At 42.8% G+C, this 12,409-nt stretch overlaps 1 protein-coding gene across 1 annotated transcript; it reads left to right on the top strand.

Annotated features, from left to right (window-relative positions):
* Positions 1 to 9,053: 9,053 nt before the first annotated feature.
* Positions 9,054 to 9,903, top strand: LOC103636577 (pathogenesis-related protein PRB1-2). The gene has a single exon (XM_008658932.3). It carries the CDS (start codon positions 9,138 to 9,140, stop codon positions 9,675 to 9,677), a length of 540 nt encoding a protein of 179 aa, XP_008657154.1. The 5' UTR covers positions 9,054 to 9,137; the 3' UTR covers positions 9,678 to 9,903.
* Positions 9,904 to 12,409: the final 2,506 nt, after the last annotated feature.

Raw genomic sequence — 12,409 nt, 5'->3', positions numbered from 1 at the left:
TTGAATCCATTAGTGATAAGGAAATCTCTAAGGCATTCATACCATGCTCTCGGTGCTTGCTTGAGCCCATAAAGCGCCTTAGAGAGCTTATAGACATGGTTAGGATACTCACTGTCTTCAAAGCCGGGAGGTTGCTCAACATAGACCTCTTCCTTGATTGGTCCATTGAGGAAGACACTTTTCACGTCCATTTGATAAAGCTTAAAGCCATGGTAAGTAGCATAGGCCAATAATATACGAATTGACTCAAGCCTAGCTACGGGTGCATAGGTTTCACCAAAATCCAAACCTTCGACTTAGGAGTATCCCTTGGCCACAAGTCGAGCTTTGTTCCTTGTCACCACACCATGCTCATCTTGCTTGTTGCGGAACACCCATTTGGTTCCTACAACATTTTGGTTAGGACGTGGAACCAAATGCCATACCTCATTCCTAGTGAAGTTATTGAGCTCCTCTTGCATCGCCACCACCCAATCCGAATCTTGTAGTGCTTCCTCTACCTTGTGTGGCTCAATAGAGGAAACAAAAGAGTAATGCTCACAAAAATGTGCAACCCGAGATCTAGTGGTTACTCCCTTATGAATGTTGCCGAGGATGGTGTCGACGGGGTGATCTCGTTGGATTGCTTGGTGGACTCTTGGGTGTGGCGGCCTTGGTTCATCATCCTCCTTGTCTTGATCATTTGCATCTCCCCCTTGATCATGGCCGTCATCTTGAGGTGGCTCATCTCTTTGATCTTCTACTTCATCAACTTGAGCCTCATCCTCATTTTCAGTTGGTGGAGATGCTTGCGTGGAGGAGGATGGTTGATCTTGTGCATTTGGAGGCTCTTCGGATTCCTTAGGACACACATCCCCAATGGACATGTTCCTTAGCGCGATGCACGGAGCCTCTTCAATACCTATCTCATCAAGATCAACTTGCTCTACTTGAGAACTATTAGTCTCATCAAACGCAACGTCACAAGAAACTTCAACTTGTCCGGAGGACTTGTTAAAGACTCTATATGCCCTTGTGTTTGAATCATATCCTAGTAAAAAGCCTTCTATTGTCTTAGGAGCAAATTTAGATTTTCTACCTCTTTTAACAAGAATAAAGCATTTGCTACCAAAGACTCTAAAATATGAAATATTTGGCTTTTTACCGGTTAGGAGTTCGTATGATGTCTTCTTGAGGATTCGGTGGAGATACAACCGGTTGATGGCGTAGCAAGCGGTGTTGACCGCCTCGGCCCAAAACCGATCCGAAGTCTTGTACTCATCAAGCATGGTTCTAGCCATGTCCAATAGAGTTCTATTCTTCCTCTCCACTACACCATTTTGTTGTGGAGTGTAGGGAGAAGAGAACTCATGCTTGATGCCCTCCTCCTCAAGAAAGCCTTCAATTTGAGAGTTCTTGAACTCCGTCTCGTTGTCGCTTCTAATCTTTTTGATCCTCAAGCCGAACTCATTTTGAGCTCGTCTCAAGAATCCCTTTAAGGTTTCTTGGGTATGAGATTTTTCCTGCAAAAAGAACACCCAAGTGAAGCGAGAATAATCATCCACAATAACTAGACAGTACTTACTCCCGCCGATGCTTATGTAAGCGATCGGGCCGAATAGGTCCATGTGTAGGAGCTCCAGTGGCCTGGCAGTCGTCATGATGTTCTTGTTTGGATGATGGGCTCCAACTTGCTTCCCTGCTTAGCATGCGCTACAAATCCTGTCTTTCTCAAAATGAACATTTGTTAATCCTAAAATGTGTTCTCCCTTTAGTAGCTTATGAAGATTCTTCATCCCAACATGGGCTAGTCGGCGGTGCCAGAGCCAACCCATGTTAGTCTTAGCAATTAAGCATGTGTCGAGTTCAGCTCTATCAAAATCTACTAAGTATAGCTGACCCTCTAACACACCCTTAAATGCTATTGAATCATCACTTCTTCTAAAGACAGTGACACCTACATCAGTGAATAGACAGTTGTAGCCCATTTGACATAATTGCGAAACGGAAAGCAAATTGTAATCTAATGAATCTACAAGAAAAACATTAGAAATGGAATGGTCAGGTGATATAGCAATTTTACCCAATCCTTTGACCAAACCTTGGTTTCCATCCCCGAATGTGATAGCTCGTTGGGGATCTGGATTTTTCTCATAGGAGGAGAACATCTTTTTCTCCCCTGTCATGTGGTTTGTGCACCCGATGTCGATGATCCAACTTGAGCCCCCGGATGCATAAACCTACAAAACAATTTTAGTTCTTGACTTTAGGTACCCAAACTGTTTTGGGTCCTTTGGCATTAGAAACAAGAACTTTGGGTATCCAAACACAAGTCTTTGATCCCTTGTGTTTGCCCCCAACAAACTTGGCAACTACTTTGCTGGATTTGTTAGTCAAAACATAAGATGCATCAAAAGTTTTAAATGAAATGCTATGATCATTTGATGCACTAGGAGTTTTCTTTTTAGGCAACTTAGCATGGTTTGGTTGCCTAGAGCTAGATGTCTCACCCTTATACATAAATGCATGATTAGGGCTAGAGTGAGACTTCCTAGAATGAATTCTCCTAATTTTGCTCTCGGGATAACCGGCAGGGTATAAAATATAACCCTCGTTATCCTGAGGCATGGGAGCCTTGCCCTTAACAAAGTTTGACAATTTCTTAGGAGGGGCACCAATTTTGACATTGTCTCCCCTTTGGAAGCCGATGCCATCCTTAATGCCAGGGCGTCTTCCATTATAGAGCATACTTCTAGCAAATTTAAACTTTTCATTCTCTAAGTTATGCTCGGCAATTTTAGCATCTAATATTGCTATATGATCATTTTGTTGTTTAATTAAGGCCATGTGATCATGAATAGCATTAACATCAACATCTCTACATCTAGTACAAATAGAAGTGTGCTCAATGGTAGATGTAGAGGGTTTGCAAGATTTTAATTCTACAACCTTAGCATGTAATATATCGTTTTCACTTCTAAGGTTAGAAATAGTAATATTGCAAACATCAAAATCTTTAGCCTTAGCAAGCAATTTCTCATTTTCAACTTTAAGGCTAGCAAGGGAAATGTTTAATTCTTCAATCTTAGCAAGCAAATTATCATTATCATTTCTAAGATTGGGAATTAAAACATCACTAACATTTGAATCAACCTTAGCTAACAAATTAGCATTCTCATTCCTAAGGTTGTTTATAGTCTCATGGCAAGTGCTTAGCTCACTAGATAGTTTTTGACATTTTTCTACTTCTAGAGTATAAGCATTTTTAACCTTAACATGTTTCTTGTTTTCCTTAATTAGGAAGTCCTCTTGGGAATCCAAAAGGTCATCCTTTTCATGAATAGCACTAATTAATTCATTTAATTTTTCCTTTTGTTCCATGTTAAGGTTGGCAAAAAGGGTATGCAAATTATTCTCCTCATCACTAGCATTATCATCACTAGAAGACTCATATTTAGTGGAGGATTTAGATTTAACCTTCTTTCTTTTGCCGTCATTTGCCATGAGGCACTTGTGGCCGACATTTGGGAAGAGGAGTCCTTTGGTGACGGCGATGTTGGCGGCATCCTCGTCGGAGGAGGACTCGGTGGAGCTCTCGTCAAAGTCCCACTCCCGACAAACATGGGCATCACCGCCCTTATTCTTGTAGTACCTCTTCTTTTCTCTCCTCTTTCCTTTCTTGTCGTTGCCCCTGTCACTAGATATAGGACATTTTGCAATAAAATGACCGGGCTTACCACATTTGTAGCACACTTTCTTGGAGCGGGGTTTGTAGTCCTTCCCCCTCCTTTGTTTGAGGATTTGGCGGAAGCTCTTGATGACGAGTGCCATTTCCTCATTGTCGAGCTTTGAGGCATCGATTGGTTGTCTACTCGGTGTAGACTCCTCCTCCGTCGCCTTAAATGCGACCGGTTGTGCCGCGGATGTGGAGGGATCATCTAGCTCGTTGATTTTCTGCGAGCCCTTGATCATGTATTCAAAGCTCACAAAATTCCCGATTACTTCCTCGGGAGTCATTAGTGTATATCTTGGATTACCACGAATTAATTGTACTTGAGTAGGGTTAAGGAAAATAAGTGATCTTAGAATAACCTTAACCACCTCGTGATCATCCCATTTCTTGCTCCCGAGGTTGCGCACTTGATTCACCAAGGTTTTGAGCCGGTTGTACATATCTTGTGGCTCCTCCCCTTGGCGAAGACGAAAGCGACCGAGCTCCCCCTCGATCGTTTCCCGCTTTGTGATTTTGGTGAGTTCATCACCCTCGTGCGCGGTCTTGAGTAAGTCCCAAATCTCCTTCGCACTCTTCAACCCTTGCACCTTGTTATATTCCTCTCTACTTAGAGAGGCAAGGAATATGGTTGTGGCTTGGGAGTTGAAGTGCTCGATTTGGGCCACCTCATCCTCATCATAGTCTTCATCCCCTACGGATGGTACCTGTGCACCAAACTCAACAACATCCCATATACTTTTGTGGAGTGAGGTTAGATGAAATCGCATTAAATCACTCCACCTAGCGTAATCTTCACCATCAAATGTTGGTGGTTTGCCTAATGGGACGGAAAGCAAAGGTGTATGTTTAGAAATGCGAGGGTAGCGTAGGGGAATCTTACTATACTTCTTGCGCTCTTGGCGCTTAGAAGTGACGGATGCCGCGTCGGAGCCGGAGGTGGATGTTGATGAAGAATCGGTCTCGTAGTAGACCACTTTCTTCATCCTCTTTTTCTTGTCCCCACTCCGATGCGGCTTGTGGGAAGAGGATTTCTCCTTCTTCTCTTTGTGTGAAGAAGATTTCTTCTCCTTCCCTTTGGAGGAGTCTTTCTTCTCCTTCCTCTTGTTGCGGGACTCTTCCGATGAAGTTTTCCCGTGGCTTGTAGTGGGCTTTTCGCCGGTCTCCATCTCCTTCTTGGCGTGATCTCCCGACATCACTTCGAGCGGTTAGGCTCTAATGAAGTACCGGGCTCTGATACCAATTGAAAGTCGCATAGAGGGGGGGTGAATAGGGCGAAACTGAAAATCTCAAAGTTAATCACAAACTACAAGCCGAGTTAGTGTTAGAAATATAATGAGTCCGCGAGAGAGGGAGCAAAACAAATCGCAAGCGAATGAAGAGAGTGACACGCGAATTTGTTTTACCGAGGTTCAGTTCTTGCAAACCTACTCCCCGTTGAGGTGGTCACAAAGACCGGGTCTCTTTCAACCCTTTCCCTCTCTGAAACGGTCCCTCGGACCGAGTGAGCTTCTTCTTCTCAATCAAACGGGAACAAAGCTTCTCCGCAAGGGCCACCACACAATTGGTGCCTCTTGCCTTGGTTACAATTGAGTTTTGATCACTAGAACAAGTGAGAAAGAAAAGAAGCAATCCAAGCGCAAGAGCTCAAAAGAACACGTCAAATCTCTCTCACTAATCACTAAAGCCTTGTGTGGAATTGGAGAGGATTTGATCACTTGGGTGTGTCTAGAATTGAATGCCTAGCTCTTGTAAGTGGTTGAGAAGTGGAAAACTTGGATGTCTTGAATGTGGGGTGGTTGGGGGTATTTATAGCCCCAACCACCAAACTAGCCGTTTGGTGGGGCTGTCTGTCGCATGGTGCACCGGACAGTCCGGTGCACACCGGACATGTCCGGTGCGCCAGCCACGTCACCAAAGCCGTTGGGTTCCGACCGTTGGAGCTCTGACTTCTGGGCCTGCCTTGATATCCGGTGGCGCACTGGACATGCACTGTAGAGTGTCCGGTGTGCCTCTTCGCGCGTGCCTGACTTCTGCGCGCTCTGGCGCGCATTTAATGCCTCTACAGGTGACCGTTGGCGCGAAGTAACCGTTGCCCCGCTGGCTCACCGGACAGTCCGGTGCACACCGGACATGTCCGGTGAATTATAGCGGACTAGCCGTTGTGAATTTCCGAAGCTGACGAGTTCCTGAGGCGCCGTTCCTTGGAGCACCGGACACTGTCCGGTGTACACCGGACAGTCCGGTGAATTATAGCGCGGCACCTCTAAGAATTCCCGAAGGTGCGAAGTTCAGCTCGGAGTTCCCTGGTGCACCGGACACTGTCCGGTGGCACACCGGACAGTCCGGTGCGCCAGACCAGGGCACACTTCGGTTATCCCTTTGCTCTTTTGTTGAACCCAATTCTTGGTCTTTTTATTGGCTAAGTGTGAACCTTTGGTACCTGTATAACTTATACACTAGAGCAAACTAGTTAGTCCAATTATTTGTGTTGGGCAATTCAACCACCAAAATCATTTAGGAAATAGGTGTAAGCCTAATTCCCTTTCACTTAAGAAATCACTCGGTGATTAACGTAGATGATTTACGAAGTGCTTATGTTAATTAGACCACTATCATTAGTGTTTGCTCTAGGTTTAGACATAGTTGTTAAATGTGAGGTTAGATATAGCTATTATTGAGTATGTAATTGTAATAGTTGTATCGAGTGGGGTTTCTAAGTCTTACAAGAGCACACCAACTACATTTGTAGTGTGGCCACCATAATGTACAAGAGGAAATAAATCCCATGATGTTTCAGTTGAAATCTCTATATATACTAGAGACAATGGAGAGCATCCGGGAAAAGCCACACCTAGAGCACCACTTGCACATAGAGAAGGACATGGGCTATCTACAAAGTTACCTAACCGAAAGCCTGGCCTTAGTGTGGGACTCCAATGAGGATTAGGGGGAAGATTGCACGCTTCTCAATACCTTGGTAAAAATACTAGAGTTATTGATGGGAGTTTGTATCTATTGCACTTTAAGCATCCACATTTTACATTGTATTACCTTGATTGTATGTATTACCTTCCTAGCTCAGTTATAGGCTAGCAGATAGGTTTGGAATCTTGGTTGCATAACTCTTTACATTAGAGATAACAAGAATTTGTCATAACCTCAATTACACATAAGATAGGTTATTTATTGCATAGGTTTTTGACTAGAATAAAAATAGATACCATAGTTTGAGAGAGAAATTAGATTGCATAATTTACCCCCTCTTAGATTTCACCATTTTTTTTCTTAACCGTTGTTGAGTCAACACTTTTTAAAGGGAAGGATGGATACCTTTAGGATCGACACTTCCTCTACTACAGTTCTAGAATGGCTTGCTATTTAGAAGTTGTTGATCTAGGTGTTTGGGAGTCGCTCAAGACGGGATGAAACCTCACAAGAATATCGAGAAACCTAACATGAGTGATGAAAAAGAAATTCATCTAAATGCAAGATCTAAGAATTACTTGTTTGAATATCTTAGCATTGGCATCTTTAACTAAATATTTACATTCACAAAGCTAATGAAATTTGGTTAAATATGTATGAGATTCATGGCAATATAAATAATGTCCGCGGGCAAAAATATTGCCTAGCTAAGAAAAATTATAATTATTTTTAAATGAAAGAAAACAATCTTGTTCAAGATATGTATTCTTATAATCATCAATGAGCTCAACTCTATTGGCTGAATGAAGTTAGGTGATGTGGACATTGTGAGGAAGATCATTTATGTGCTTCCATAGAACAAGTATGCAAGCATCATAATGACCTAGGGTTTGTTATTGGCAAGTTAGTGGTATTTGAAATGTCACATAAGATGGTTCAAGAAGAATCCAATTTATCAAGCAAAGACATTGATCTCACATGCGAAGAGCATAATAAGCAAAGACATTCATCAAGCAGAGAGTGACAAGTCGATCCCATGGTTGACTATGACCAATCGTGTGAAAACTTTATCCATCTCAATGGCATTTATCACCAAACAAACTGAAAAGCAATATATGGATCTATCCTTCTGAACCAAGCACATAATACATGCCATCCTGAAAATCAAGAGCTGGACGCATATCTCATCTCATAATTAATGTCTCCAGCTCAAATGCTTGTGGATCATAGGTTGTTCTTGGGAAGGGGCATTATTGTTTATATATAGGGTTGTTGATTAAGCAGTGTCCGTACCTAGAGGACCAGTGGCGAAGCCACCAGGGGGGCCGGAGTGGGCCTGACACCCCCCAATGGCCCAAGCAAGTCAGATTAATAATGTATTCTATAGCCCATTATCTTACTGCCAGTTTATTATTTAGTAGTCTGAAACCCTTAATTTTTGGCCCAACCAAGTGGATTAGTTAAGCTGGGTAAATATTCTTCTTATCCGATGGTAGATAAATTATTGAGATTACTCTTAACTCTTCTTGTGTCAACTGCGACCACAGAGAGAGCCTTTTCAACTATGAAATTTGTGAAGACACGTCTTCGAAGAAAAATGGGAGATGCCTATTTACGGGATTATCTGGTCGTTTATATTGAAAGGGAATTAGCGGCAATGATTTGTTCTGATGATATTATCAAGGCCTATGATCTAGCTAATACATGTAGAGCTAAATTCAAAATAACTGAGATGTAATTTTATTTTGTTTGACAAAATAGATGATGTTTCATTATACTGTTTTTTAATGAAGATTATATATCAATATATAAATTGTGGTTGGTTCTCTTGCCATTTTTATATTGTGTCCTTACTGGTTTGGTCGCTTGGAGGCTAAACCTGCCCCCTCTGTCTTCGGATCCTGGCTTCGCCCCTGTAGAGGACCAACTACTTTATGCCAACCCAAACTTTGTTTAATTTAATCTAGAGTTTAGCTAAGGTCGGAGTTATCCTCAATCAGACAAATAATTGTCGCGGCACATTCCAAGCACCTTCTCTTTTTGTGTCAACGTCCGTTGTCAGCACATGCCTTAGTAGCAGCCCCTTGATGTTGAGAGGACAAGCAGTTAGGGTTGTCCAAAAAACATTGTATTGTTCATGATGAGTCGTACGTGTCATATGCTAGTGGAACTTTGTTTACTATCAAACTTTAATTTGTTCATAATGCATAAATATATTGCGTGTGCACCGTGTGTCTGTCATATGCTGCGCTCGAGAACCGCGCGCTTATTATCTCTAGACGATGCATGCATGATAGAGATAGTACTTGCGTGCCGAGTTAATTAATGCATGCTTCGCACATTGTGTGTAAAAAATAACACGCAAAGTCGCACACTGCACTCACTCAGCTACCTAACCATTATATATGTAGAGAGAGAGACTGCCTATAAAAACCCGGAACACGACCTAGCTCTCTCCCATGCATCTCATATAAGAATAACTAATCAAGATCGATCGAGAATGGCGTTTCCGAAGCCTACTAGTCGTCTAGCCGCGCTAGCTGCCCTCGCTGCGGCCATGGCGGCGGCGATGATGGCCGCGACCGCCTCGGCGCAGAACACGCCGCAGGACTTCGTGAATCTGCACAACCGCGCGCGCGCGGCGGACGGCGTGGGCCCGGTGGCGTGGGACGCCAGGGTGGCCAGGTACGCGCAGGACTACGCGGCGAAGCGCGCCGGGGACTGCCGGCTGGTGCACTCGGGCGGGCCGTTCGGCGAGAACATCTTCTGGGGCTCGGCGGGGCGGGCGTGGAGCGCCGCCGACGCGCTGCGGTCGTGGGTGGACGAGAAGAGGAACTACCACCTGAGCAGCAACACCTGCGACCCCGGCAAGGTGTGCGGCCACTACACGCAGGTGGTGTGGCGCAGGTCCACCCGCATCGGCTGCGCGCGCGTCGTCTGCGCCGACAACCGCGGCGTCTTCATCGTCTGCAGCTACGACCCCCCGGGCAACGTCAACGGCCAGCGCCCGTTCCTCACTCTCGACGCGGCTGCCAAGTAGAGGCAGAGAGCCCGGCTGCATGCAGTGTGCGTACGCACGCATCTGCGTGTGCATGGCGTGGCTACTCGATCGATCACGTACTGCGTGTGCGCGCGCACCATAATAAGTATTGTGTGTACGTATATATCCGCATCTGCAGTGTTTGTGTCATATATAAAATAATCGTCTGCGTGCGCTATATAATATCTATAGAACTTCAATAATTTTACATACGGCAACTTGCTCACTCTCTGTCTCAAAACCAAAAAAAAAAAAATAGTCTCGTTCATCACAATAGTCAAACGCTTTAAGTTCGACTGTAAATATATAAAATAATATTGTATTAATATTTTAACATAAAATTTGGCAGCACTAGTACTACCAGATGGTTCATCCAGATGTGGCCGATAAAGACAAAGATAAGAGTATTGTCAATTGTCATCGGTGAGCCTCACAAAATCGATAAGGCAACTCACATTCTTTCTAGGGAATTAATTTCCCGAAAGACTCCGGATGGAAAGGAGATGCTAGAGATCACCAATACATCTGAGGGCGTCAGGGGGTAAGCATGGTCGGCCATTAGGCCAAAAGCTTCTGTCCAACACCCACTGGACGATCCAGCTACCTACCACAGACGGACCTAAGTCCTAAGACGACCAGAGGCACCAGCGACACTAGACCTTCAGAACGCAACGTCTAGAAATAGGTGTGTGGAAGCAAAATACATCCAAAGCATTTGGTCAGCTCATTAGTGACGACCCTACTTTTGATCAGCTTCTCTCTAAATATATAGACAATAAGGTCGTTCCACACAATCAACCAACAAAACAATCAAAGTCATATGCAGGAAAGAAGCGATTTATCCAGGGGCAAAAGACAACTAAACCGGTCTGAGAAGTGGCGTGACAAATGTCGTCTACTCATCTATCTATCGGGATGTCATTGTACTTTCCACCTGTCTACTCATTACTGATATTTTGTCTTGTTCACGTGCGGGATAATGCGGCGATGAATCTGTATTTATTTTGTCTTGTTCACGTGCGGGATAATGCGGCGATGAATCTGTATTACATGTATAGTTTGCTTGCCTATTCGGGCTGGGGGCACCATATAGTTGTGTACCTTTTGACATATTTACCAGATAGTCACGGCTAAAGAAGATGCAATCCTAAATGGTCTTTATGCATTAGAGTTCTATTAAATTGCTATATTGTTCGGTTGAAAGAGTCGGTGACTTCAATCGAGCTAGAGTTCTTATTTCGGGAACAAGGTGACTTATGAAATCTATTGTTTCTCGAAAGACACTTGTAGTATAACTGCTTTTGGTTTGTGACCTCTACCAAAAGGCAGGGAGCATATGTTGAACACCAAATTTAGCAGCACTGGTACTGCCAAACGGACCACGAGCAAGCTCGGAAAGTCCGATCCTCGTATAATCTATCTTGTTAGCTCGGGTCGTACATGATTAGATCAGTTCGGGCGAGAGTCTTGATTTGTTGCAAGATCTTTCCCATTTCTTGTGATATCTTGTTAGAATTCGCTTAGGATAAGGTCCAGACATTCTCCCCTATAAATATGAAGGGGTACAGCCGATTGAGAACACACAATCCAATCGAACCAATCTATCTATATTTATCTTCATGCATTAGGTTTAGATGTAGTGTAGCTCTAGTTGTAGTTCCTCAATCTCAATCTTAACCTCTGGTGTGCTACCGCGAACGGTCTGGCTACCTACCTTGGACCGTGTGACACCTCACAGATCTAGCCCCAAGGTCCTGCACGTCGTGTGAAGGCCCTATGGTTCGTTAGTATTTGACCCAAAAAGACGCCATTAAATATTTATATCACTAAATAAGTTTATTATTAAAATATATTCAATAATTTATCTAGTGATAATTACTATACATCATAAATACTAATACACTTTGTATATATTTGGTCCAAGATAAAAAAATTAGACTTACCTGGCGTTTGGATCCCTTTATTTTAGAGGAATTGGAATTCACTCAATAAAGTAACTTATTTAGTTTGGAATTTGACATTCCACCACTTTCTAAAGTTCAGATATAAGCCTATCTCAAATTCATGGGGTGGAGGATGAGAAATGATTTTATGCATTAATAGAATTTGTTTCTACTCTGTAACTTACATGACACTCTTCGTCTCACTCATCTATAGTAAAAATGTAGCATATAAATATCTCTGACATCTTGCTAATAATAGTATACAAATATATTTTACATAAAAATGAATTAGCTTAATTGATATATATATGTATAAATTACTATTATTAGAATGGAATTTAATTCAAATGATCCAAATGGGACGTTATGGAAAAGCAGGGATATGTTTATTTTGAGACGAATGGAGCAGTTACTTAATTACTATGTATGTGAAAATGTCTATTTTTTCTTAACCTGTGGGACCTGCATTAGCAATTATACAGTGCAGTCGGTTGTGTTGGCATTGCCTCTTAATTTGTAGTTTAGGAGGGCTTTAGTGGGTGATAAAATTGTTGAGTGGCAAGCATTAGTGACAACTGTAGCTCATGTTGATTTGAATGAGAAAAGTGACAGTTTCTCTTGGATGTTACATACGATTGAAAATTTATAGTTCACTCAATGTATCAATATCTTATGAACCAAGAGGTCCCTTTTAGGCACAAAATAATTTGAAAATTGAAAGTCCCACTTAAGATCAAAATATTCCTTTGGTATGTGCAACAAGGTGTCCTACTAACAAAGGACAATTTA

This window comes from Zea mays, chromosome 1, assembly GCF_902167145.1.
Source record: "Zea mays cultivar B73 chromosome 1, Zm-B73-REFERENCE-NAM-5.0, whole genome shotgun sequence".
Lineage (NCBI taxonomy): Eukaryota > Viridiplantae > Streptophyta > Magnoliopsida > Poales > Poaceae > Zea > Zea mays.
The sequence above is the reverse complement of the archived record's forward strand: the minus strand, read 5'-3'. Positions and strand labels throughout refer to the sequence as shown.